At 47.8% G+C, this 27,062-nt stretch overlaps 3 protein-coding genes across 3 annotated transcripts in view; 2 read left to right on the top strand and 1 right to left on the bottom strand.

Moving 5' to 3' along the window:
* LOC310712531 (guanylate-binding protein 7-like) overlaps positions 1–10,347 on the top strand; it is a 38,485-nt gene extending 28,138 nt beyond the window's left edge. Inside the window, exon 4 of the mRNA XM_083515686.1 lies at positions 9,605–10,347. Within this exon, the coding sequence (XP_083371812.1) occupies positions 9,605–9,676 (72 nt within the window). The 3' untranslated portion in view covers positions 9,677–10,347. The remainder of the gene's footprint in view (positions 1–9,604) is intronic.
* Positions 6,125–9,197, bottom strand: LOC310711818 (guanylate-binding protein 1-like). The gene is made up of 3 exons (XM_083514091.1): positions 8,755–9,197; positions 7,932–8,144; positions 6,125–6,362 (listed from the first exon to the last, which is right to left on the bottom strand). The coding sequence occupies exons 1-3, from the start codon at positions 8,893–8,895 to the stop codon at positions 6,138–6,140; spliced, it is 579 nt and encodes a 192-aa protein (XP_083370217.1). The 5' UTR covers positions 8,896–9,197; the 3' UTR covers positions 6,125–6,137.
* Positions 10,348–14,563: 4,216 nt separating the features above from the next.
* LOC310712460 (guanylate-binding protein 1-like) lies at positions 14,564–26,981 on the top strand (the record flags this gene model as incomplete). The annotated part of the gene is made up of 11 exons (XM_083515548.1): positions 14,564–14,860; positions 15,897–16,111; positions 17,182–17,309; positions 18,002–18,111; positions 18,703–18,902; positions 21,616–21,858; positions 23,117–23,400; positions 24,350–24,562; positions 24,990–25,092; positions 25,339–25,532; positions 26,679–26,981. The coding sequence occupies exons 2-11, from the start codon at positions 15,916–15,918 to the stop codon at positions 26,979–26,981; spliced, it is 1,974 nt and encodes a 657-aa protein (XP_083371674.1). The 5' UTR covers positions 14,564–14,860; positions 15,897–15,915.
* Between the last annotated feature and the right edge of the window lie 81 nt (positions 26,982–27,062).

Raw genomic sequence — 27,062 nt, 5'->3', positions numbered from 1 at the left:
GACGATGTCTGGCTGGAGACAGAGGCACTGGGGCCCAGCCAGACGCATCAGTGAAGCAGTCCCCAGCGATATTGCAACCCACGGACCCCCTCCCACCCAAACCAGTAGTGCAGCTCACAGCGTCTCTCCAGCTACCCAATGGCGTCACTGTCGAAGTGCCGCTTTCTGTGGATTCTGGAAGCAACGCAGACTTTATAGCACAGGATTTTGTGGAGCAGCACGCTATAACGCTACTGCCTGCCACTCTGCCCCTGCAAGTCGTCACAGTGGATGGCAGAGAGTTGCTAGGGGGGCAGGTGGTGAAGCAGACGCCACCAATGGTGATGCAACTTGGTAACCACAGGGAAGTCATCAGTTTTAATGTCACCCGACTGTCGGACACGCCCATTGTGTTGGGCATGAGTTGGCTGGACAGGCACAGTCCAACGCTGGCTTGGTACCAGAGACAGCTGATCTTCGGCTCCTCTTACTGCGCAGAACACTGCATCCTGCCCAGACAGGAGGGAGAGGAGGAGGACTCACAACTGCAGTTGGGAACGTTGCAAGCAGTCCCCCACAAATACGCGGACTTTCTGGAGGTCTTCTGCGAGAAAGAGGCAGACAAGCTACCACCGCACAGGCAATATGACTGCAAGATTGACCTCCTGCCAGGGGCAACGCTGCCGAAGGGGAAGCTATATTCCATGTCTGAGGACGAACTACAGGAACTCAAACAGTTCATAGATCACAATTTGCAGCGCGGTTTCATCCGGGAGTCCAGAGCAGTAGGGGGCAGTCCTGTTTTCTTCGTGAAGAAGAAGGACACGCCCCAAAAAAGATTGGTCGTGGATTACCGCCTCTTAAACAGGATGACCAAGCCCTCCGATTTCCCCATGCCCAGGATTGACGACCTGCTGGCGACGGTGCGCAAGGGACGCGTGTTCACCAAGTTGGACCTGCGAGGAGCGTACAATCTCATCCGCACGAGGGAGGGCGATGAGTGGAAGACAGCCATGTTCACGCCTCTGGGCACCTACGAATACAGAGTGATGCCGTTTGGTTTGCAAAACGGTTCTCACTGTTTTCAAGCTTTCATGCATCACGTGTTGGCGGGACTCCTCTACAAGAAGTGCGTCTGCTTTCTGGATGACATCCTGATATTCTCTGACTCGCAGCAAGCACACGACCAGGACGTTCGGGAGGTGCTGGAGAGGCTGCAGCAGCATAGACTGTACGCCAAACTGGAGAAGTGCCAGTTCGACACGACGGAGGTGGATTTCTTGGGTTACAAGCTGTCGGACAAGGGGCTAGCCATGGACAGCGCCAAGGTTCGCGCGGTGTTGGATTGGAAGAGCCCGCGCAACCGGAAGGAGGTCCAGAGGTTTGTCGGCTTCGCCAACTTCTATCGCAAGTTTATCAAGGGGTTCGCGATGCAGACGGCGGCTATTACGGACACGCTAAGCTCCAAGAAAAAGAAATTCATCTGGACGGAGCAGGCGGAGCGGTCCTTTCAGACACTCAAGCGTCTCTTCGCGTCGGAAGAGCAACTGCTGCATATCGACCCCAGCAGACCGCTGCGGGTAGAGACAGACGCATCTGATAGAGCAGTGGGAGCGGTGCTGCTGCAGAGGGACCCACAGGGGGTCTGGAGGCCGGGGGCGTTCTACTCCAGAAAGCTCAGCAAGTCGGAGCAGAACTACACCATCTGGGATAGGGAGTTGCTTGCCATTCATGCAGCTTTCAAGGCGTGGAGGCACTTCCTGATTGGCGCCAAGCACACGGTGCAGGTATGCACAGACCACAAGAATCTGGAGCACTGGCGCACGGCTCGGTTCCTGAACCAGAGGCAGATACGTTGGGCGGAGTTCTTTGCTGACTTCAATTTCCGAATTGAGTACGTCCCGGGCGACACCAACATCATGGCGGATGCACTGTCCCGAAAACCGCAATACCTCGAAGAGGCGACGCCAGCGGCAGCCATGCACATCTTCGCGCCAACAGCGTGGGCGTGCGCTTCAGCCACAGTAGACCTGGATGCGGTGCGACGGGCGTTGCAGGACGACTCATTCGCGCAGGCAAAGATGGCAGAGGTGCACAAGGGCACGGCGACGGGCGACGAGTTCCAGATACGGGACGGCTTGCTCTTACGTAAAGGGGCCATCTACGTGCCGGGAGACGAACTTCGCGCCAGGGTACTGCAGCAGCTACACGACGCACCCACGGCCGGGCATTTTGGCACAGAAAAAACGGTGGAATTAGTCGCAAGAGACTTTTGGTGGCCCAGACTGAGAGGGGAAGTCGCGGACTACGTCGCGAGGTGCGACACCTGCCAGAGGGCCAAGCCGGTGCACAAACCACCGGCGGGACTGCTGGAACCGCTACAAACGCCGTTTGAACCATGGGAGAGAGTGGCCCTGGACTTTGTCACGGATCTACCCAGCTCAAGAGGCAAGACAGCTGTACTAGTGGTGGTGGACTTGTTCACCAAGATGGCACATTTCATACCGTGTGCGAAGGTGGCCACGGCAGAACAAACAGCCAAACTGTTCATAGATCACGTGTTCAAAGTGCACGGGCTGCCGCGGTCTATACTGTCCGACCGCGGCCGCCAGTTCATCTCGAATTTCTGGCAAAAGCTGATGGGCTTCCTGAACGTCAAGATCAACCTGACATCAGCGAGACACCCGCAGACCAACGGGCAAGCGGAGAGGGTCAATGCCATCATGCAGCAGTACCTGAGATGCTATGCCAATCAACAGCCTGCGACGTGGGTGGATTACCTGCCGCTCGCCGAATTCGCCTACAACAACACGAAACACGTGTCCACAGGGGTGACGCCGTTCTTTGCCAACAATGGGAGGAATCCCAGAACCTTCCCGGGACTGGACAGGGTGGGGGAAGGGGAACCGCAGACGGCGGACGCTTTCGCATCTGAGTTGCAAGAGGTCCACGATCAACTCAGACGGCAGCTGGAGCTAGCGAAGCACGCATACAAAGTGCAAGCTGACAAGCACAGGCGAGTTGGCGAGGAGATCCGAGTGGGAGACTGGGTCTGGTTGGCAGCCCACGCGGTGCCGACCCGATCGTTAGCCAAGAGGAAGCTGGGGCACAAGCAACTCGGTCCATACCGAGTCGAAGCGCAGATCAACCCGGTGGCTTTCCGGCTGGTGCTACCGGAGGGTTCCAGGATGCATCCGGTGTTCCACAGGTCGGTGCTCACTCCCTACAGGGCACCGCACAGGTTCCAGGAACCAGGAACGGCACCGAGTCAGTCTCCGGAGCGGACGGAGGCGGAAAGATTGCCACAGCAGGACCCCATTAACGAAGTCACGGAGATTTTGGACTCCAGATGGGGGGAAGACGGAGTAGAATATCTCCTAGCAAGGGAGGGCACCCGGGCCAGCGCGAATAGCTGGGTGCCGGACTACGCCTTGGAGGAACCCCTGCTTAAGGACGAGTTTCATGCCCTTTTCCCACACAGACCTATGCCAGCGGGCTTCTTCGACGACTGGTTGTTCACGCCCACGCTTTCCTCCAGCACGTTCCATGGCTTCGACTCGGACGGGGAACCCGCACAGCGCACACGTTCCCCAGAGGGGTCACCGGAGGGTTCGGCATCCGACAACTCGTATTGGTGGGACGATCGGCCAGAGGAGCAGTGGCGCCGGAAGTGGCAGGAGATACCAGGTCCAGCGACAGACGCAGAGACTGACATGGACGTTTGCGGGGAGGATCTCGGTTTCGAGCACGGCGGCACCGAAATGGAGGCGGAGCAAATCACCGTTGACGAACGCGGGGAGGAAGACTCGGAGGTCTTCAGTTGGCGGCCAGCAACGGGGAGCGAACTGTATCAGACATTCACTCCCGTGATGACGGAGCACCCACCAACCACCCTTGAAAGCGGGGAGGGGGGAAGGGGGGGCTTCGAGGGGGGGATGGATGTCAGGGGTTCAGGAGCAGAGACGCAGAGAAGGGAGGAGACAGAGAGCGAGGGGGAGGAATACGAAGGAAGGATGAGTGGGGATGACGACCCGAGATCACCGAGCCTGTCTAGCGAGTCCGAGGATTCCCAGAAGGGAGCGCCAGCAGTCAGAGCAAGGGGGGAGAGCAGGGGGGCACCCCAGGAAGAAGGGTCCAGAGAGGGATCAGAGAGCAGCAGTTGGAGATCGGGACCCACGTGCCCAGCCGGGAGTAGCGGGGAGAAAGGGGACCAGATATCGGGTTCCGGAGACTTTCAGAAGGAGGGAGGGCATGAGTCAGGAGTAGTCACGCCCACCTCGGGGAGCGAGGAAACGGTCAAGAGGAAAGTAGAGAGTTGGGCGCGCGCGCCAAGTTCAAATGTAGCGGAAGCTGGCGCAGTTAGCAGCCCAGAGAGTGAGCCAAGTCCCAAAGCCCGCCGCAAGGAGGCGGAAGGGACAGGGGGGTCCGCGTCAGAAGAGAGGAGGAAGGGAGAGACCCAGGGGGGCAGAAGGACCCAGAGACGGAAGGAAAGGCGCAGGAGGTGGAGCAAGGCTAGGGTATTAAGCTGGTGCGCTAGAGGCGGAGACTCAGACGGGTCTTCGTCGTTCTGACCTAGAAGAAGTAGGGCTGCACATTGCAGTTTGGAAATGGAACCTGTAATCCAATAAAGACTCTTTTAAACTGAACGCTGGATGACTTGGTCCTATGTGAGCTGGGACTGGGTGGCAGCCCTGACAGTCTGTATTTGCATTAGGGTAAAGTAACTGCCTTTTGGTTCCAGAGGGTACAGCTACTATTGGTTCATTTAAGCTGCTGTATTTGGATCCTCTGTCTTATTGGTTCCCTCCAAAAGGCAGGACTGTGATTGCCTGATATTGTTCCCTCCAAAATGTATCCTTTCTTGCTAGTTCCCTGTCCCTATAAATGTAGCTTTCCTCTCCCCAGTCTTTAGTCTTGTTGCTTTAATAAAGAAGTGTTACTAGAGAACTGTCTCCAGCATGTTATATCAAGAGAGCTGAAATCACAAACCCCACGTCACAACAACTGGCGACGAAGGTGGGATCCGGAATGCTGAGGAGCGGTTAAACGCAGCCCTGCCTCAGAGTCCAGATTGCAGCTAAGAACAAGACTCACTGGCCAGCTGAGAAGACGACCCTGCCACAGGACAATGGAGAGTCCAAGGGTATTGGAGCCCTTCCAGCCTTCAGAGCCCCACACGTGGGAAGACTACGTCGAACGCTTCGAGTTCTTCGCAGAGGCTCAAGGGATCACCAAATTATGAAAAATGGAGTATGCCATTGTGTCAGCGATGAAAGCATTGCTTTGACTGGGCTTGATTCATTGACAATAATTTCTGATCAAATCCCACAAGCCTCTGCACCTCTGCCATTTTCTTTCTTTACAACTGACAGGCACGCATTCTAAACACAGACCAGCTGTTCACCAGGCATCCTGGGTCATAAAGATAGAAGGTAGCTTTTGTTAGTTTTCTTAATCTAAGGGCCAGGAGGAGAGTTCACAAGGAGATGATAAAGATGCCTATCTTTCCTTGCCATCCTTCCTTTCCTGCTGTTTATGACCTCCGGCGTTTGCTAAAGGCATTCCTCCTTGATTCCTATTTTATTTACTCTGAACTACGTATGCATACTCAAGTAGGAAATATGGTAGTTTCTTTGTAGTTAGAAGGATTTCTTCTGATCTGACTTTGTCCCATGTGAGGTTTTTTTAAATGCTCAGAGAAAATCTGATTGGTTCTTACGAACACTGTGTAAAAAGTTCTTTTGTGAATATAACGACCTGGGCCAAGGGGTGGACAGATTATTATTGGCGCTTTGTCACACACGACCTCGAAACAGTTTACATAAAAATTAAGCGTTATCATTAAAAACACAGATTAAAAATCACAGCAGAAGATCAGTGACACAAACAGTAAAACCACAAAAATCGGTGCTGTAAAGCAAATGTTTAATGTTTTACTGTGGCTTGGAAGTTGCCCACCTCATCAAGGTGTCAATGAACTCAGGGTTTGGGGAAACCCTGATCTGGACTTTTGAACAGGGTCCCAATCTTGGGTTTCCAGCTGGTTCTGGACTACAATTCCCATAATTGTAACCATTGGTCCTACTAACTAGGGATGATGGGAGTTGTAGTCCAAAAACAGCTGGAGACCCAAGTTTGGGAAACCCTGCTTTAGAACCTTACCATGCTGTTATCTTCTGGACACCAATTAAAACCTTTGGTGTCCCCACACTTACAGTGGCATTTAATCTGTGGCATTCATAAATTATAATATAGCGCTTCTGTTTCCCCAAATCTGTACCTTCAATTTCTTTCTCTTTGCCACTCAAGGCATCGTCCATGTGAAGGTTAGATTTTGCCACCGTCTCCTTGGATTTCATGAATTCTTCAAGAGCTCTGTCTGCCTGATAATACATTGGGAGCAAAAGTTATTAATTTTGCCAAAAGATGAGGAAACTGAATATTCTGTCCTGTTGGGATTAAAGACCCAAAGGTAGTATATGAAGTAAGCGAGTAGTTTATTGACACGCTGAGAAACTGATGTTGTTTACTCACTGAAAGATATATATCCAGCCTGAAGGTCCCAGGCCACAGAGAGGTTAGGCTGGCCTCAACTAGAGCCAGGGCTTTTTCGGCTGTGGCGCCAATCTGGTGGAACGCTCTGTCACAAGAGACTAGGGCCCTGCGGGACTTGACATCTTTCCGCAGGGCCTGTAAGACAGAGCTGTTCCACCAGGCCTTTGGTCAGGGCACAGCCTGACTCCCTCCTTTGGCAATCTTCACAGAACTTTAGCCTAATGGTTGCCATCAATTTGAGTTGAATTAATTTTATAATGAAATGATTTTAGAATTTTGTACTATTTTATTGTTGTTAGCCGCCCTGAGCCTGCCTTTGGCTGGGGAGGGCGGGATGCAAATAAAATTTATTATTATTATTATTATTATTATTATTATTATTATTATTACAGATAGGTAGCCGTGTTGGTCTGCCATAGTCAAAATAAAAAAATTCCTTCCAGTAGCACCTTAAAGACCAACTAAGTTAGTTCTTGGTATTAAGAACTAACTTAGTTGGTCTTTAAGGTCTCTACTGGAAGGAATATTATTATTATTATTATTATTATTATTATTATTATTTTAGAACAGAAGTCCTCACAAAACAACAACTATATCCCTTAAAATGAGCCAGAAAAGAACAGTAAAAAAAACCACACCAGTGATGTAACTGTTAGGATTCTTGCTCTGTGTTTGCAGTCATGAGATTGTTGTCTATCACATGACAGTGTATGTTTTCATTCCACAGTGTGGGAAGTGACAGAGAAAGGATGTTTTGGTATTACTGTGTTCCATGAAGTGGGACTATTGTCCTTTGTTCTTTCTCTTTGCTGTCTGATGAGAAATAGGAAGGAGCTAAAGCAGACTGCACCGAGTATATTATATAAAGTAAATAAAGTAGATTAGCCAAAATGCTGTGCTACTGTGTTCTGTTACGCAAACTGCAAATACTCTACAGGATCCCTAAGTGTGCTGATGCTTCTTGATATCAGTGGCTGTGATGTTCGGGCTTAAGAAAGCATTTGAAGCTCCCAAACGATCAACCAGGAGGGAGAGAACATGCCAGTCGGGCATGTGTCTCTGCCAGGGTCCTACACACAAGGAGGACGATCCTAACAATAACAATTGATAAAAGTTAATAAAATGTGGATCGGCATTAAAAATGTTTTGAAGTATTTGTAAAACTCACTAAGGAGGGGACAATTTTCAGACACATTTGTGATTGCTATCAATCCTGCAATGAGAAGATTCCTCTTCAACCAGTTTAGTACCTTTGCATCTATACCCCCAACTGGTGAATTCAGTGGGACATACTCCCAAGTAATCATGCATTAGATTGCACTGTAAGTCTGCCCTCAGTCAGCAACAGGATCCCCACCTCTCTGAGTGTCACAGAAGTGCTGCTCCTCCTGTCCTACCTGAACCCCTTTTCCATCAAATGCATCATACTTCTCCTTTATTTCGTTCATCTTGGCAAGGAAGTGCTTATAGCCTTCAGGCACTGCGTAAATCCCCTCCTGGATCTCAGATACCAGGTCCTGGGAAAGAAGGCGCAGCACATCACGGCAGCGGTCCAAAGACACTTTCTCATTTCTTTCGCAGAATGCCTTCTTTTTCTGATTCAACTTATTCTACCGGACGAAAACAGAACAAAGCACCAGAAAGATGACACGTTAGCAATGATGAAACATTTCCTCCCCAGTGTACTATACAATGGGAAGACATACTAAGGCCACATACTAATACGTTTTTATATTTGTTAGAAGCTGCCCAGAGTGGTCGGGGCAACCTGGTCAGAAGGGAGGGGTACTGTTGTTGTTGTTGTTGTTGTTGTTGTTGTTGTTGTTGTTTACACTACAAAATTCAATCAGTGTGAGATTGACTTAACTGAAATAGTTATGTCAAGACACCCCCCCCCCAAAATGTGGGAACTGTCTGCAACTGCAGTAAATAATTTATTACTTATATACCACCCATCAACAGTAACCACTTCTGGGCAACTTCCAAGCCACAGTAAAACATTAAACATTTGCTTTACAGCACCGATTTTTGTGGTTTTACTGTTTGTGCCACTGATCTTCTGCTGTGATTTTTAATCTGTGTTTTTAATGATAACGCTTAATTTTTATGTAAACTGTTTCGAGGTCGTGTGTCACCAAAAGTGATGTATAAGCATATTAAATAAATAAATGGGCATGGGCTAAAGTGCAGGCAGCTGACAAGGCACTAAAGAGAACACACCTCAAGCTCCTCTTGAAATTGTTTAATGTTGTCCCCAAAGGCACGGGCTATGAAGACGTCAATGGCCTCCCTCTCACACTTGGCATGTGCCCTCAGCAGCTCTTCAAGAGTGTCGGTCGGCAGCTGCAGCAGCTGCTGCATCCGTTCTTCATAACAGGAAATGGAGTCATGCACAGCAGCCGAATTCTCGATCTGGGACAAGGCCAGCACTGCGTTTTGCAAGCAGGGCACGTCCCCACCGTTGATGGCATTGACATAGGTATTTGCCAGGCTTGCGAGCACTGAAAAGGGAAAGATTGTTGAAGCCAAAGAATCAGAGATAATCGATGTGGAATGCACGGCTTGATTAACTTCCTTACGTTGAGAAAGAATTTGCAGACCCAAACGGCCTTGAAGTGTCCGCCCACATCATCAAGAGAGTGAGGACCAAGTATTCTCTATCTCTTGTGGGCAACTTCCACTGCACACCAACCCCTCTCGCTCTCCAGGCTTCAGCGAAAGCCTGCATTCTCCCCATAGGACGCACACACATTTCCCCTTCATTTTTGGAGGGGGGAAAGTGCGTCCTATAGGGCGAAAAATATGGTATGTTGTAAGCCACCCAGAATGGCTGAGGAAACCCAGCAAGATGGGTGGGATATAAAATTTAATCATCATCTCCAGCTAGGAGAAAGTGTTTTCAGAGAGCCCCTCTCCAGCATGCTGGGAAATGCATGTTTATTTTGTAACCAAAGGCAACGTGGGCCTTGTGACCCAAGACAGGCCTGATTCCACCGTGAGTTTGTATCTGTTGCCCTCACTCATCTGTTTTCTCAGTTGAACAATGACTGTGTGCTCCTTGTCTTTCTAGGGGCTGCTACGACAGAGGTTTTTGCTGATGGCCATGGAAACAGAAGTGGAGCTCCTAAGTCTCAAGGCATAAAGGAACAATACCTCAGGGCTTATGCTTACTACAGAAGCTGTCCACAGTGGAGTTTTGAGGACCAAATAAAGAGGCCTGGAAGTCAGGACATAACCGCAAGGCTGGACAGTTGGAAACTTCAAACTAGTGCAGATTATGGCAGCCTGCTTGTTAACTGGCATGAGCTGTTGAATACCACATTGCCTGTTTTGAGCCATCTGCACTGCTTGAAGTATCATTTCTGCAATCACTTTGAAGTGCTGATTATGACTTTTAAAAGGTGATCAGCCTGGTTTCCTCAAGGGATGTCTCCTCCCATATGAGCGTCCCTCATAGGAAGAACTTACAACAATGGCTTGGTCCAGCTTCTGTCTAATGAGGAAGTCATAAGAGGAACTGCTTTCCAAGAAATGGTTCTACTGTCACAGCCTTCCTGCTGGCTAAATAAGAAAAGAAAAGCAATAACCCTGTTTACTTCAGCTGGCCTGTGCTGTTTTGTGTTTCTTTCTCTTATTGTCCAGCTTCAATGGGGCATTGTGTTGTTGTTGTTGTTGTTGTTGTTGTTGTTGTTGTTGTTGTTGTTGTTGTTGTTGTTGTTGTTGTTGTATTTTAAATCTGTAAATCACTGTGATATAGTTTATGAACAGATATATGTAAATTTCAAATAAAATAAATGTGCAGTCCTGAGTGTGTCTATTCTGAAGTCGTATTAATTTCAGCAGTTACTCTCAAGTAAGTATGCATAGGACAGGCTGCATTCTTACACCATATATAGAATCATAGAATCATAGAGTTGGAAGAGACCACAAGGGCCATCGAGTCCAACCCCCTGCCAAGCAGGAAACACCATCAGAGCACTCCTGACATATTGTTGTCAAGCCTCTGCTTAAAGACCTCCAAAAAAGGAGACTCCACCACACTCCTTGGCAGCAAATTCCACTGTCAAACAGCTCTTACTGTCAGGAAGTTCTTCCTAATGTTTAGGTGGAATCTTCTTTCTTGTAGTTTGGATCCATTGCTCCGTGTCCGCTTCTCTGGAGCAGCAGAAAACAACCTTTCTCCTTCCTCTATGTGACATCCTTTTATATATTTGAACATGGCTATCATATCACCCCTTAACCTCCTCTTCTCCAGGCTAAACATGCCCAGCTCCCTTAGCCGTTCCTCATAAGGCATCTTTTCCAGGCCTTTGACTATTTTGGTTGCCCTCCTCTGGACACGTTCCAGTTTGTCAGTGTCCTTCTTGAACTGTGGTGCCCAGAACTGGACACAGTACTCCAGGTGAGGTCTGACCAGAGCAGAATACAGTGGCACTATTACTTCCCTTGATCTAGATGCTATACTCCTATTGATGCAGCCCAGAATTGCATTGGCTTTTTTAGCTGCCGCGTCACACTGTTGGCTCATGTCAAGTTTGTGGTCAACCAAGACTCCTAGATCCTTTTCACATGTACTGCTCTCAAGCCAGGTGTCCCCCATCTTGTATTTGTGCCTCTCATTTTTTTTGCCCAAGTGCAATACTTTACATTTCTCCCTGTTAAAATTCATCTTGTTTGTTTTTGCCCAGTTCTCTAATCTGTCAAGGTCGTTTTGAAGTGTGATCCTGTCCTCTGGGGTGTTAGCCACCCCTCCCAGTTTGGTGTCATCTGCAAATTTGATCAGGATGCCCTTGAGTCCATCATCCAAGTCGTTGATAAAGATGTTGAACAAGACCGGGCCCAAGACAGAACCCTGTGGCACCCCACTAGTCACTCTTCTCCAGGATGAAGAGGAACCATTGATGAGCACCCTTTGGGTTCGGTCAGTCAGCCAGTTACAAATCCACTGAGTGGTAGCAGAGTCAAGACCGCATTTTACCAGCTTCTTTACAAGAATATCATGGGGCACCTTGTCAAATGCCTTGCTGAAATCAAGGTAGGCTACATCCACTGCATTCCCTTCATCTACCAGGCTTGTAATTCCCATTGTAGATGTGCACCTGATTTAGGGAATAATAACCATTGGGAAAAGTTTGAATAGGTTCATGGAAAGCGAGGGAGAGGAGGGTGCTTGGTGCTACAGTCAAACCTCAGTTGTCAAACATAATCTGTTCCTGAAGACTATTTGACTTCCGAAACGTTCGACAACTGAAAGGGGAAGCCTCACTACAATAGGAAAACTGAAAACGGAAGCTGCGTAGCATGTTTGGCTTCCGGAAATCATTCGAAAACCGGAGTAGTTAATTCCAGGTTTTCGGTGTTCAGGAACCAAAACGTTCCAAAACAGAGGCATTTGGGAACCGAGGTTTGACTGTATCTTTCCCGTAAGGCTGTGGCAAATATTACAGCCAAGAACAGAACCAACCAGATCCCATGCCCAGCAAAGTGGAAACACAGAAAACCAGCAGCAATTTAACATCATCTCCTTCATGTCCACTGAGCTCTCAACTGTGGAGTTAGCACTTTTGCAAGTGCCTCACATGATGTTTGTTCTGGTCTTGCAAGGAATTCTTTACCAGATTTAGCTGTTGACAGAATGATGCCTCCCTTTGTCTGCAATAGATAGGGAGGGTCCCTGACCATGGCTCTGTTTGTTCAGATCTTCTTCTATTGTCTGTGTATTTGGGACTGTTTGGGTGAAGTAAGGACCCACGCAGATAGCAAACTATCTCCTTCCCTCGTTTCCCAGCCCCCAAATGCCAAGGGTTTAAGTCAAGCAATGGAGCTATGGATGTGTGGAGTTTAGCATAGGCACAAACTCCTAGGGGCCGAGGTCCATTTGCCCACCCCCCTTAAAATATGTGAGGGGTCCAGCTCCCCCCCCAACAAAAGTTTAAATGGTGTGTGAGCACCATACCATGTGATTGATTATGTGGAATGGGGCTTACCTGGGCCCCCAATATTTTATTCAAGTTGGCACCCCTGTAGTGTAGTAACTACAAAGTGGGCCTTATGCCGTGGCAGATTGGGGTTATAGGGACACCCAGCAGCTGCCCGACGTGTATCACTTCCCACTTGCTTCTGTGGACTTGCATTTGTCAATTTACCTCTCATTCACTTTGGAGAGGTTCTTTCTCAGCTCTTCATGCTCTCTCTCTCTCTCTCTCTCTCTCTCTCTCTCTTAAGGACCCTGAGCTATTTAGTGTCTTAGGAAACTGGCCCGCCCCTCCGCCCACACACCCATTGCTTAATTCTTTCTCAAGCTCTGGGAGGAAGACCTTTCATTGCCTGCAGACAGCCACCCAATCTTAAACAACTCCTCACCCACAATAATACAACAACCTGACTTAACATGGACACTGGTACCAGAGCCTGCAATAAACCCAGATGCCAACTTTGCTGTCACATACACCTGGACAACACCATTACTGCCCCAACAACATCAAACATACCATCTCAGGACTATTTAATTGCTCATCTTCTAACATTGTGTATGCCATCAAATGCCAATAGTGCTCTTCAGCTCTCTATATTGGATAAATAGGCCAAACCCCTATGCCAGGGGATAAATGGGACATAAATCTGATACAGTGGTACCTCAGGTTACAGACGCTTTAGGTTACAGACACCACTAACCCAGAAATAGTACCTCGGGTTAAGAACTTTGCTTCAGGATGAGAACAGAAATTGAGCAGTGGCAGCAGGAGGCCCCATTAGCTAAAGTGGTGCTTCAGGTTAAGTACAGTTTCAGGTTAAGAACGGACCTCCAGAACGAATTAAGATCTTAACCCGAGGTACCACTGTATCAGGAATCACAAGACAGAGAAACCAGTAGGAGAACACTTCAATCTCCGAGGACATTCTATACAAGATCTCAAAGTAGCTGTCTTATTACAAAAGAATTTCAGAATAAGTTGCTGAATTGCGACGCAGGTGGTGCTGTGGGTTAAACCACAGAGCCTAGGACTTGCCAATCAGAAGGTCGCCTGTTCAAATCCCCGCGACGGGGTGAGCTCCTGTTGCTCAGTCCCTGCTCCTGCCAACCTAGCAGTTCAAAAGCACATCAAAGTGCAAGTAGATAAATAGACCTCCAGCGGAAAGGTAAACGGCGTTTCCGTGCGCTGCTCTGGTTCACCAGAAGCGGCTTAGTCATGCTGGCCATATGACCCGGAAGCTGTACGCCGGCTCCCTCGGCCAATAAAGCAAGATGAGTGCCACAACCCCAGAGTCGGCCACGACTGGACCTAATGGTCAGGGGTTCCTTTACCTTCACCAAACTTAAAACCATGGAGATACCTGGTATGAATAGAGACATTGGATTCTTATCTCATTATACATGATAAAGCTATTTTTAGCCATCTCACCCCTTGCTTTTTCCTGTAAGACCAATTGCAGTCGTTAACCACACCTATCAGGCAATCACCCATTCCCACCACCCTTCTGAGTAATACCCCTCCCCACCCTCTCACTATATATAGAATCATAGAATCATAGAATCATAGAGTTGGAAGAGACCACAAGGGCCATCGAGTCCAACCCCCTGCCAAGCAGGAAACACCCCCTGCCAAGCAGTGTCGTAGCATGGGTTGTCAGCACCCGAGGCAAGGCAAGTAATTTGTGCCCCCTAACCCGTGGATTTGCGCCCCCTAACCCGTGGATTTGCGCCCCCTAACCCTAACCCCCAGATGTTGCTCCCGGTGCGGGCGGCCCCCCCTGCGCCCCCCACGCTACGCCACTGTATATAAGGGTCTGGTGACTTCTGTTTCAGTGTATCTGAAGAAGTGTGCATGCACACGAAAGCTCATGCCAATAACAAACTTAGCCGATCTCTACGGTGCTATGGGAAGGATTCCGCCCCCCCCCCCCAATTGCTTAATTCCACCTGCCTTTCTGTTTGCTCGTTTCCCAGAATCGCGCTCCTTTCAGAGAAAGAGGGGCGGAGCCCGGGCACTTTCGCTTTCGGTCCTCGCATATCTTGAAGCCTCGCCAGGGCAATAAAGGAGGCTGGTTGGTCGCGACGACCTCCCATTTCCTGGAAGGGCAGCTGGGGCGCTGCAAGAGCTTTCGAGCCACAAAAGCGTCTTGCAATTCCCGAGTTCTTGCTCTTACCCCGAAGGCGAGGCTTGAGCTTCTCCTGCCGTCTCCGCTGGGAACTCCGAGCAACGCTCTCTCCCTCTTCCTGCCGGCCTGCCAGCTCGTCTGCAAGAGAGAACCCGCAACAGTCGAGTCCGGTCAAGACCCATCCTCCCGAGGCCCGTCCCTGCAAAAAAGAAAACAACACCAAAAAGTAAGAAACGGCAGCTTCGCGATGTCGCTGTTGTTGTTAACCCCTAGCGCTCCTTTCTTTTTGCAAGGTAAACACGGCGCGGGAATCTTAGCCGAGGGAGTGTAGGAGCCAATTCGGAGGGGCCGAGGGGTTTTTGCTCCCCCAATAAAATATTTGAGCCCTCACCCCCACCCCAAGTTGAAGGGCATTGTCATTCAAATGGGGGGTGTGCACCGTGTCATGTGATCGATTATGCGGGATGGGGCTTACCTGGGCCTCCCCAATATTCAAGTTTTGACACACCTGCAAGGAAGGGAATCCTAGCAGCGGGGAGGTGGCTGGCAAGGAAAGGGTTAACCAAACATGCAAGTCCCGTGCCGCGCCCTCCCCGCCCCCCGCAGTGACCTTTGCAGTGGAGACTTTTGCTTTCAAGCCTGCAGCGTGCAGCTAGAACTTTTGCTTCAACTTTTGCCGATAGTATAAATAATACGTGGCTCTTGCAACAGAGGCACGGGAGGGGCGGGAATTAAAATGTTGGCACGCCAGAATGTATTCTTAAATGGGGAGGGGGGCAGTTCTGCCGGCTTCACATCAGTTCCGATAAAATGAAAGCCATAGGTGTGGTGCTGGGGGGGGGGAATGGTGACAGCATGGACAAAGTCTATTTCCAGGTGTGCATGAAAGAAAAATGACAGCATCTAGGACAGAGGTAGACTTGTCACAACTATCCTGAGAATGTCCAACTGGGTAACTTTCAGGTTCCAGGAGATATATGGGATCCCAGTGAGGCGAAGCTGAATCGTGATTTGTGCCCTTCCTGAACTCTTTTTCCAGTCAGGTTCCACTCATTCACAGGCTCACAGGCAGAGACAAACTTGAATTGAATTGGACTACAAATTCCACCATCCCTAGCTAGCAGGACCAGTGGTCAGGGATGATGGGAACTGTAGTCCCAAAACAACTGGAGACCCAAGTTTGGGAAACACTGACTCACTAATAGGCAGAGACACACTTGAGTTTCCACTGTGTTGTGAGCTCCTCTGTTTTCCTTTTGCAGACCCATCATCTTTTGCACGATGGCCCCAGGGCAGGTCCACATGGCGGCTCCTGTTTGCCTAATTGAGAACATGCTGGACGGGAAGCTTGTGGTGAACCGGGAGGCTGCAGAGGTGCTTGCCAGGATCCGCCAGCCGGTGGTGGTGGTGGCCATTGTGGGGTTGTACCGCACTGGCAAGTCCTACCTCATGAACAGGCTTGCCGGCAAGAGAAAAGGTGACTGGCTTCATGAATATTCCCTGTTACTCAAGGGAAGGGCTGGAGTCCAGTAGCCACATGAGGAGCAAGGCAGTGGAGTCTGGTGTGTCTGGAACGGGGTATCAGAGCCCCTGGGTTTTCTGCCTAGCCTGGGGAGAAGCATGGAGGAAGAGGAGTAAATTAATATTTATACAGAACCAGAGGAGAGATAGGACTTTGAGGCAGAGGTTTGGGGTCCCCACTCAGCAGAATTCACAGGAGGGTCCAGAAATATGGCAGGTTATTTTTTATTACGTATATATATATACCCCACGTTTCCTCCAAGGAGCTCCAGGTGGTCTTCAGTTTTCCCCATATACATTTTATGCTCACAGCAACCCTTTGAGATAGGTTCAGCTGAGAGACAGCAACTAGGGTAGGCAACCTAAGGCCCGTGGGCCAGATGCGGCCCAGTCGCCTTCTCAATCCGGCCCTCAGACAGTCCTGGAATCAGAATGAGTAGAATGTGTCCTTTTATTTAAAATGCATCTCTGGGTTATTTGTGGGACATAGGAATTTGTTCATTCCCCCCCCCTTCAAAATATAGTCTGGCCCTTCACATGGTCTGAGGGACGGTGGACAGGGCCACAGCTGAAAAAGGTTACTGACCCCTGAAGGTCTCCCCGTGTGGATTCCAACTCTGTTTTTCCACATCCTAGTCCCAAGTTCAATGTGCACGACACTTTACAGCTTACATAGGTTCTTCTTTGTTATGTGCACTTAAGTTTTCATTCACTAAGGGGACAGGTGCTAGGGGTTTAAACCAGAAAGAGTTCAACATCTGATCCCTCTTTACGCAGAAGTCAGGTCACATCTGCACCATAAACCTAAAGCCTGGGAACTGTAGTTTACTACTTGCTGAGCTACTATTCCCAGCACCCAAGCAAAATACAGTTCCCATGATTCTTGGGGGGTGAGTGTGCTTTAAAGCTATGATGGGGCTGTGACAAATGTTTCATTGAGTTCAGTGGGGTTTCCCAGTGCCCTGCGCCTTAAGCCATGGCACCTGTTGTTTTCTCTCTCTGAATCATTGCCTGCTCTTTCCTCAGGTTTTTGTTTGGGTGCCACAGTGCAGGGGCTCACGAAGGGCATCTGGATGTGGTGCCTCCCTCACCCCCACAGGCCTGACCTCACACTGCTGTTGCTGGACACAGAAGGGTTGGGTGATGTGCAGAAGGTGAGCTGGGGGAGATGGCAGCTGGCATGACAGCGGAAGACTAGCCCTTTCGAAAGAGCCTTGTGGCAAAATATGCTGACCTGGTGTTAAGAATACCACAACACACACAGTAACTAGCTGTAAAGTAACATAACATTATATATAATTGTCATATCAAAAAATTGCAAAGCACAGTTCCTGGTGGCAATACCATATCATATTACTATTAACCTTCTATATGTTTTTATTGTCATAACATCTAAGGATATTCAAATCCAAAGATTGCCAAGTCCAACGATTACAACGTACAGTTCCTGTGGGAAACAACATACTGATATCTTCCTTCTGCATTGTCCTATGTCTTCAGAGTGTAACAAACTTAGTAACAATAAGGCAGCTGATGAAAGACCAGTTCTCAGGATAGATCCTTGTTTCGCCCATTGGGCTTCTTCAGTGACAAGGTTTCCAGGAGGTTTTTCAGGTTTTTTCAGCCGAAATAGTCCATAGGAATGCAGAAGTTGCCAGTCAGAGGCGTTTGTGTTGTGGTATTCTGAACATGATTTATGTAATGAGGCAATTGTGTTGTGTGTTGACCTGGTATTAATGGCAATGGCGTCTACCAGAGAGGTGGCAGAACTGAGTTCCGGTGAGTTCCGGCTGAAACCTGCCCCCCCCCCCCCCCGGTGGCAACTGATATTATATTTCTGTTTCAGGGAAACACACAGAACGACTCGTGGATCTTTGCCCTGGCCATTCTGCTCAGCAGCACCCTGGTGTACAACAGCATGGGCACCATTGATCAAAATGCACTGGAGAACCTGCAGTATCCTTTTGGGGCATCAGAAATCCCAGCTGGCCTTGCACTCTTGGCCTGGAGGAACTAGGAGGAGGCAGTTGTAGGTTGTCCCCCTAGGAGTTTCACTCCATGGGAGGGGGTGCAGGCAGGAACTCCAGAAGGCATTAAATCAGGAATTGGCCTTAAGGTGTAAAAATGAGAGATGCCAGCCCCTTGCCACAAAACCCTGCCTTAATTACAGTTGCAATACAGTCGTATCTTGGTTGCCAAATGCCTTGGAACTCATGCTTTTCGGTTCCCGGACGATCGAAAACCGGAAGTGAATGTTCCGGTTTTCGAACGATTTTCAGAAGCCAAACGTCTGGCACGGCTTCCGATTGGCTGCAGGAGCTTCCTGCAGCCAATCGGAAGCTGCACTTTGGTTTCTGAACGTTTTGGAAGTTGAACAGCCCTCCAGAACAGATTCTGTTCCACTTCCAAGGTATGACTATATGTGGTCTTTCTGTAGTGTAAATCTCTCTGCTCAAAAGCTGTATCATCATTTCCGGCCAGCCCACAACTGCAGGTTCAAACAGGCCCCAAACCAGCCCTGGAATTGTTTTCCTTAGCATTCCCCAGCTACGTCACTGAGCTGACAAAAAGGATTAAAGCCAAAGCTTCCTCCGGGGAAGATCAAGAGGAGGAGAACTCTGCCGAATTTGTCCGTTTCTTCCCAGACTTCATCTGGGCAGTGCGGGATTTCACACTACAGCTGGAGATAGATGGACACCCTGTAACTGAGGACGGGTACCGGGAGAATGCATTGAGACTGCAGAAAGGTACAGTAACTGCAAGAAAGAAAATGCAGTGTCTGAGATGGAGAGAGGACAACGTTAGTTGAGAGGTGCACAAATGATCTAAGTCAAAAAGGCCTAATATTCAGGTGGGTGAATGTATCGAGTCACATAGCCACTGAGGGCTAAAGAGGTTGAACTGATTTCCCCTGTGCTACATGGAGCAAGACACAGAGATATATCCCACTGGGTCCTGAGGCACATGTCTCTGGCTGCAGACTGCATGAGTAATAACTCTTCATGCCAATCCCCAATTGTATTCCCAGGGAGGTTTACAAACACCCTACAACAATTACAATGTCAATACCCAAACTGTAAAAGCTTAAAAGCCACAAAACCTCATGCCACCAAGCTAAGTTGCTTGTACAGTTGGACTGGGCTCCCTGAAACTCCTATGACATAGGAGTCTTACCTGCTAATCTCAAATTTACACATGCGAGCTGTAAGTGCACTATGAAGAGGGAAATATATACAGTGGTACCTCGTGTTACAGATGCTTCAGGTTACAGACACTTCAGGTTACAGACTCTGCTAACCCAGAAATAGTACCTCGGGTTAAGAACTTTGCTTCAGGATGAGAAGAGAACTTGCGCCGTGGTGGCACAGCAGCAGCAGCGGGAGGCCCCATTAGCTAAAGTGGTGCTTCAGGTTAAGAACAGTTTCAGGTTAAGAACGGACCTCCAGGGACTTCCAGGTTGGCGCCATCGCCGAATGGCGGACTCCCTCCGAGCTCCGGAGGGAGTCTGCTCGGCAGGGGCTGGGTCCTACCGCGCCGGCGACGCGGGGACCCTTAAAAACCACGGGCACGGAGCCCGTGGACATGGAGACTCGGCTGGTACCGTCAGCGCCCTCCCGACTCGTGAAGGAGCCTTTTTAAAGGCTACGGATCGGGTTCCGGGGAGTGGCGTGGTACTGTGAGTCTATCGCTTCCCCTGCCAAGCGCAGCCGCATGCCATTCGTCGGAGAGCGCTGGCTTCCATTTGAAATTTGGACATTTAACAACAACCCGTGAGTAATTGGGTAACCGGGTATAAAAGGAGGAAAAAAAGGAATTTTTTTTCGGATTCGGCACGAGCGGGGGGGATCTAAAAAGGAAGTCAGTCCCCTCCCTGATTGTAAACATGCTAAAACAAGGACTGAGAAACCAAGATCGATTCAGAAGTTTATTGCTGATAAAAAATATCAATTCCACGATGGGATATTACAAGAATTGTGCTGGAGGAGAAAAGTCGAGGGTGAGAGGGAAAAGGCAACCCCCCCCCTGGGAACCGGGGCGATTCGGAGAACCTGGCGGAGAGAGGTGGAGAGTTTGACAGCTGTCAAAGTAGCTGTCAAATCTTGAGAATACAAAGAGGACTTTGTTACAAGTATTTTGCTGGTTAATTTTGATACAATTGGATATAAATATGGATACAAAATGTCGGGGGGGAAAAGAAACAACAACTTGACTTTTGGATTAGAGGACACAAAGTTACTGCAACCCCCCTAGAGGGGCTTTGGGACATTACAAGTGGCATATGTGGAAAACTACTCTGGGATGTGTACTGGTTTTAGTTCCTGGGAAAGTAGCAAAACTGAAATGTTGTTTTGTCTACAGAGGTGACAACACAATAGAATCTTTCTATTGAAGTAAGGTAGGAACTGGACGTAAGTTTTTGTTCCTGAATAACAAACCTCTGTAGAGATACTAGATTTCAGAATAAGAACGGTTTTGCAGCTGAACAAGACAGAAACCTGAGAAAGTAAGAAACAAAAGAGCAAAGGACCAACTACGCCACGGAAAGAACAATGGGAGGAGCAACAACGACCAAGGGAAATTAAAGGCCTCTATCAGACTGGACTTTTGAAATTAAACATTATCAAAACATGCAAATTTAAAGAATACCGGCAAGATGGATTGAGAAAAATTTGGCTGTGGACTTGAGACCTCCAGGCCGACAACATACAGATTGATGGACATGGGGAATCCAAACCGGGGAAGGGAGGGGGAACTCTAGAATCCAAAGGCTATGTAACCAATTTTTGGAATCTTTTTCTATCTTCTATTTTTTATCTTTCTATATAACTTTGGTATTTTGATTTAACATGTTTTGGAAAAAAAGGGGGAATTCGTGGAAGGAAAAGGGGTAGATCTTGGGGGGAAAATTTTTGTTCTATTTTGTTAAAGATGAGTGATGTTAAGATTGTAATTTAAATTGGCTAATAGGTACAACATATTTGGTTTAAAGTGGGAATGAGAACTTGTGGAACCAACGTAGGGAAAGGGGAATACAGTCGGGAGGGGAAGGAGGGAGTCCCAGAAAGAAGGTTATGAAAATAAGGGTTTAAAATTGGTCTTTCTTTTTCTTTCTTTTCTTTATCTTTTCTATCTTTTCTATTCTGTTATTATTGGAAATTTTAATAAATATGATTATAAAAAAAAAGAACGGACCTCCAGAACGAATTAAGTACTTAACCCAAGGTACCACTGTACTCAGAGTAAGGCCATAACATTGCAGTGCTGAAACAGAGAGCAATATCCTAACTCAGTTTACAGCAAGCCTTGGGACCTCAGGTGTCAATCAAGTTGGCATGGAGACTTGAATGTTTACAGATAACCAGGTGAGTTTGCTCCACCAGGGAGATGGTTGGCACATTTTCTGTGGAATTTGGCGGTAGTAACCGATTGTCTTGTATACTAACACTTCTTCTCCCCCAGGTAATAGTGAGCAAATCCAGAGGTGCAACATGCCTAGGTCATGTATCCGCAGATTCTTCCCTTCGCGGAAATGTTTCACGTTTGACCGCCCAGCTAGCAGGAAAAAGTTGTCTCGGCTGGAGGAACTGGAAGAAGATGATTTGGAGGAAGATTTATTGGAGCCGGTGGGCCGTTTCTGCCAACACATCTGGGAGACATCTCGACCCAAGACAGTCCCGGGAGGCCATGTTGTGACAGGAATAAGTAGGGAACATTTTTGAAAGATTGTAGGCTGGGGTTGGTGGGTAGGGAACCATTCTGATTAGAGTAATTAGTTTTACCCAGTGCCGTTCTAATAATACTAATAACTGGTCTCAATCTGGGAACCCCATGGATGGGGGGCTTTTTCCTCCAGAGCAGTTTGGGGGTGTAGGAAGCTGTCAGCTTGAGGTGAATGGTGTTACTCAGCTACCAGCCAAGAAGGGATCAGGTGACATCAGAAACCAATAGTGACCCACCTGACTGTAGAAAATGCTTTAGTTTGCCTTGCTCTGCAGTTTGATAATTTCTTTGTTCACGTGCAGGCTGAATTGCATGTAAACTGCTCACTTGATTGGCTGCTGAACATCATTTAGCTAGAATTTATTTTGAAAACTATATACACAGAATAAAATACAGTAATGATTCTGTGATGAAACCCAAATTCTACTTTCAGAGAAATTTGGTTGCGTCATTTGTGCAGAAAGCAACATTGTATGCATTGTTTTAAATGCTTTACATCATTTATTATGCTTCTGCAGCAAGCAAGGACTTGAACCCATGACATTTGGCTACTAAAAATCCTGTTCACCACCTCCCCCTTTTATTTATTGAGAATTAATAGACCAAGCGCTTCCATGCCTATTTCTGCAGAGTTAATTCCCCATGGTGCTGCTAATATAGGGGCTTTGTTCCTTGTTTTGTTGATGTTTTATTTCTTGTATTCAATAAAATATTGGTTCTGAGCTGGGTTCTGAGCCCAGTTGTGCTGTTTCATACTTATCACAGTGTGGCCCCACGGCTGCAGGATACACACTGTGCTGACAATGAGTTATGGATTGGGCTGCTTCCAGTTTTGGCAAGAACCAGAAGTACGGAAGGCAATAATACATATGTAGCATAGAGAGGTAATAATAATTAGGAATGAGATGTGGGTGCAGGGCAGAGAATAGTAATCTCTGCTTTTTAAGCATTCCCAAGTGATTCCTTCATATTTCAGGTTATTTTCTACAGGCATGAGGGCTAGAACATTCCTTTTAAAAACATGTCTTCTCTGCCTCTTGTTTTGTGCAGAATATCTATTTCTTTGCTTTCATGAGAAATCTGCAGGTACAGTGGATGACGTGTCCCCAGTTATAATACAAACGTTTGAAAGATGTTTGACTCAGGATACATTTCCTCGGCGTACAAAAGTTAAGCGGGATGGGCATCCCTGTTCTGCCATTTCTGATTTGGTGACTTTGCCCAATTCTTCCCTCTTCAGTGCTTCAGAACCTGGTGAAGACCTACGTCAATGCTATCAACAGTGGGGATTTGCCCTGCTTGGAGAATGCTGTGCTGGCCCTGGCAGAGATTGAGAACGCTGCAGCTGTGTGTGATGCCATTTCCTGTTACGAAGAGCGGATGGGGCAGCGGTTGAACCTGCCCACGGGCTCAGTCAATGAGCTGCTGGCGGTGCACGCCGAGTGTGAGAGGGAAGCCACTGGCATCTTCATGGCCGGTGCTTTTGGCAATGAGTTGGTAAAAATATCACAAGAGAAGCTTGAGGTAAATAAAACTTAGCAGAATAAACGCTTACCTAGCATAGCTCTGAGCCTCACAGCTAGGAGGGCCTTCCAAAACTCGCACGGTTTTCTGAAAATCTCTCTCTTCAGAATGGAGACAGCCTCTTGTTATCCAAAGGCAAAAAGGAACATAGAAAGGTGGCATAAAGCAGGCTGCTGTAAGCTAAGCTGGTGTAAAGTTATACACCAAATTCCATTCAGCCATTGAGGTACTGCTTGCTTAGCAATCCTAAGCCTGGAAGAGGGAGAACAAACCTGTAAAATAAGTGTTTGAACTGCACCATCCCCTTGGCCATCTGAATTTTCATTGGGTTTCCAGGTCACATGACTGAGCAGAATAGGCCTAGGATTTCCCCCCCCCCAGTCCTGCCCCCACCAGGCCCCCTTTTCAGGCTTTAGGCCAGCTCGAGATGTGAGTCATGGCTGAACCAGGATCAGGGGGATACTCTGATGTATCCCCGACTGAACCGAGCATGAGGGAGCGAAGCCAGCATAGCTTGCTTGTGTGGGGAACTTCCTGGCTCAGCCAGAGATCCGCTGGATCCCAGCCCGTTCATCGTGGAGCATCTTGCTGTAGGATTGCTCGCTTAGTTATCTGTGAAAGACACATTCTCTAGATGAAATGGAAGACAAACATATCCCAGAAGACTGGTAGGGTTGCAGTTTGATTGGGTACACACTTAGTTTTAAACTTTAGGAAGGGTGGAGCCAGACAACTTAAACTGGCCTACATTTTAGAAATGCAGCCGTTCTAGATCATTGGTGTCGTAGCCAGTTCCCACGATTTTCGGTGGGAGTGGGGACAGTAAACTCAATTGAAATTTGTAGTGCAGTTTTGATGTGGCCTTGTTAGTAAGTCTTTCCACTGAAGAGGAAAAGCTTTTCATCATTATTAACAGATCATCTTTCTGCCAATTTTCTGTCTCTCGTAGCAAGAGCTGAAGCAGAAAAGGGAAGAGTTCTGCAGGAAGAATGAGCAGGCATCTTTTGACCGCTGCTTTGCCATGCTGACAGATCTTTCCCAGGAGCTAGAAGATGAGCTCCGGATGGGAATTTATTCTGTGCCTGGTGGCTACCAGCGTTATCTGGAGAAACGGGATGAAATAGAGAAGAAATACCACTTGGTACCTGAAAAAGGAATTCAGGTAGGGCAGGAAGCCAGCATTTCTGTGATATCCAAAGAATGAGCATTCTTATACTGACTGAGGACAGATCCAAACTTTAGACCTGGAGTGCAATACTGTGAATATTTTCTTGGGAGAAAGCCCCACTGAATTCAATAGGGCTTGATTCAAAGTGAATTAGTTTGTTCGTCTACTTACCAAAATGAATAAACTCTGTTCAATGAAAAATATATTAAATTGGTTTACATAAAATAATTTAAAAGACCTTTGACTTGTAGGCTATGTGAGAGGGAATAGGGACCACTATTATCAATTTCTCAGCGCCTCATTAAGATACAATTATTAATTTACTATACACCAATTTTTGCCCTTAATCACAATATATAATCTCGTCCGTCCCCCCATTATACTGTAAAATGAATAACTTTTGCTCTCAATGTGTTATCAGGCAGACAAAGCTCTTGAAGAATTCCTGAAATCCAAGCAGACGGTGGCAAACTCTCTCCTTCAGATGGACCACGCCCTGACCGACAAAGAGAAGGAAATTGAAGGTGCATATCTAAATTATATGTATTAGAAAGTAAACGTCCTGGCCTTCTCTGGCTGGGCTCTGAGTTCCCAGGGAAGGGTTACAGTTGTGGTACCTTTTTGCAGAACGGCATAGCGACAGATGTAGTATTCTCATCTTCAGGCAAGGAGAGAACATTGAACAGAACACAGGGTGAAGGGGAGATAGCGGCGAGGGATGGCAGCCCCCTCAGTATTCATGTTGTCTCTTTTCCTTCGCTGGCCCCCAGCCCAGCGCGCTCAGGCCGAAGCAGCCCAGCTGCAGCAGAAGCTGTTGGAGCAGGAGCAGGTCAGACTGAAGCAAATGGTGGAGGATGAGAAGCGAAGCCACGCTGAACAGCTCCAGCTGTTGAAGGAGAAGATGGAGAAAGAGAAGAAGTTGATGGAAGAGGAAACAGAAAAGATGATACGGCATAAACTCAAGGTAAAGAGAGCGGAGTCAGATGCAGACTGACCCACTGGAAGATTCAATATTTAGGCCAGGGGTGGGGAGTCTGTGGTCCTCCAGATGTGGTTGGAGCCAACTCTCATCTTTCCCAGTCAGTATGGCCAGTGTTCATGGACCAGAAAAATCTGGAGGGTCCCATTTCCCCTGCTCCTGCTTTCTTTTTAGGATGATGCATAGAAGCCGAATTCTTCCTCCATTCAAGGCCAGATCTAGTTCACAGATAGCCTCCTTTACCCTTCTAAATGTCTCAACATAAATCGTATATTCCCGGATATGCCATCACCCTCTTTATACAGGCCACATAACCCTATGTCTTTCAAGCAAAATCAAGAACAAATTATTTAATGCTTTAAAGGTGATTGCCGTCACCTTGATTTGTGCCTGGAAAATCCCTAACTAGAGAACCTGCTTTAAAATGGGCATAATATGCTCTTACAGGCAAGAAAGCTGCTCTGTCTGGGAACTTTTCAGTGACTCACTGTGGCTTGGTAAAACCTAGGTTCCATATATTCAATAGACGTTAGCTGGCGTTTCTACAGTACTTTTCCTGAGTGTTCAAACAACTTCTTATACAATTTCTTTGTTCTCTTTACAACAACCCCTTGAGGTGGGTCAGGATCTAATTTTGCCCATACAGTATAGGATGGAATAATCCGCATGGTACCCTCCAAATGTTAGTGGCCCCCAGCTTCCATCGGCCTCAGCCAGTGGTCATGGATGGTGAGAGTCCATTAATATTTGTAGCGTTGACTGTGGCTCTTATCTGTGAAGGTATGGGTCCAGCTGGGATTGAGAGATATTGGCTTGCCTGAGGACACAGAGCAGAGCTGAGCTGAATTTTGTTTGTTGTGCATAGCCAAGCTTCTGTTGCTCTTAACCACGTCAGATTTTGCACAAATCCCTATATGCTCAAAATAAAAAAGCAGGTCTAGTTTGGAGACAGTTGGTTTTATGGGAGGCCATTTGGCAACACAGTGGGAAATGCATTGGTTGGCTACGAAAACGCAACTGCCACACAAAGTGGTCCAGGTCTGGCCTGATCCCATCCCTGTTCATAGATGCTGACCCATTTCTTATCCATCCGTCAACTAAACTGTCTCTGTGTGCTTCTCAACTTCCCAGGAACAAGAGGAACTGCTGAAGGAAGGATTTCAGCAGAGGGCCAATGAGATGGAAAGTGAAATCCAACGTCTCAAAGAAGAAAGTAATAACTCCAAGGTGGCCCATGTGGTGTCTGCTGTAGAAAAAATGTTGTCAACTGTGGGAACTGTGGGAACACAGTTCATACAGTACAGGATGCAGAGTAACATTCTTTCCAGTGTTCTAAATCCACAAAGGAGTGAAAGTGCACCACAGAGTGTAAAAAGCACACCAAGGAGTGAAAACCCACCCGAGAATGTAAGGAGCATACCAAATAAAAAGTAGTTTCAGCATGGGAATAAATGGGGCTAGTTGTCCTTAGTTTTCCGCTGACTTCCCTATCTTATCACCACATCCACACCTTCA

Source organism: Podarcis liolepis, assembly GCF_965112155.1.
Source record: "Podarcis liolepis genome assembly, chromosome: 7".
Taxonomy (NCBI): domain Eukaryota; kingdom Metazoa; phylum Chordata; class Lepidosauria; order Squamata; family Lacertidae; genus Podarcis; species Podarcis liolepis.
Note: the sequence above shows the minus strand (reverse complement) of the source record. Positions and strands in the feature narration are given on the sequence as shown.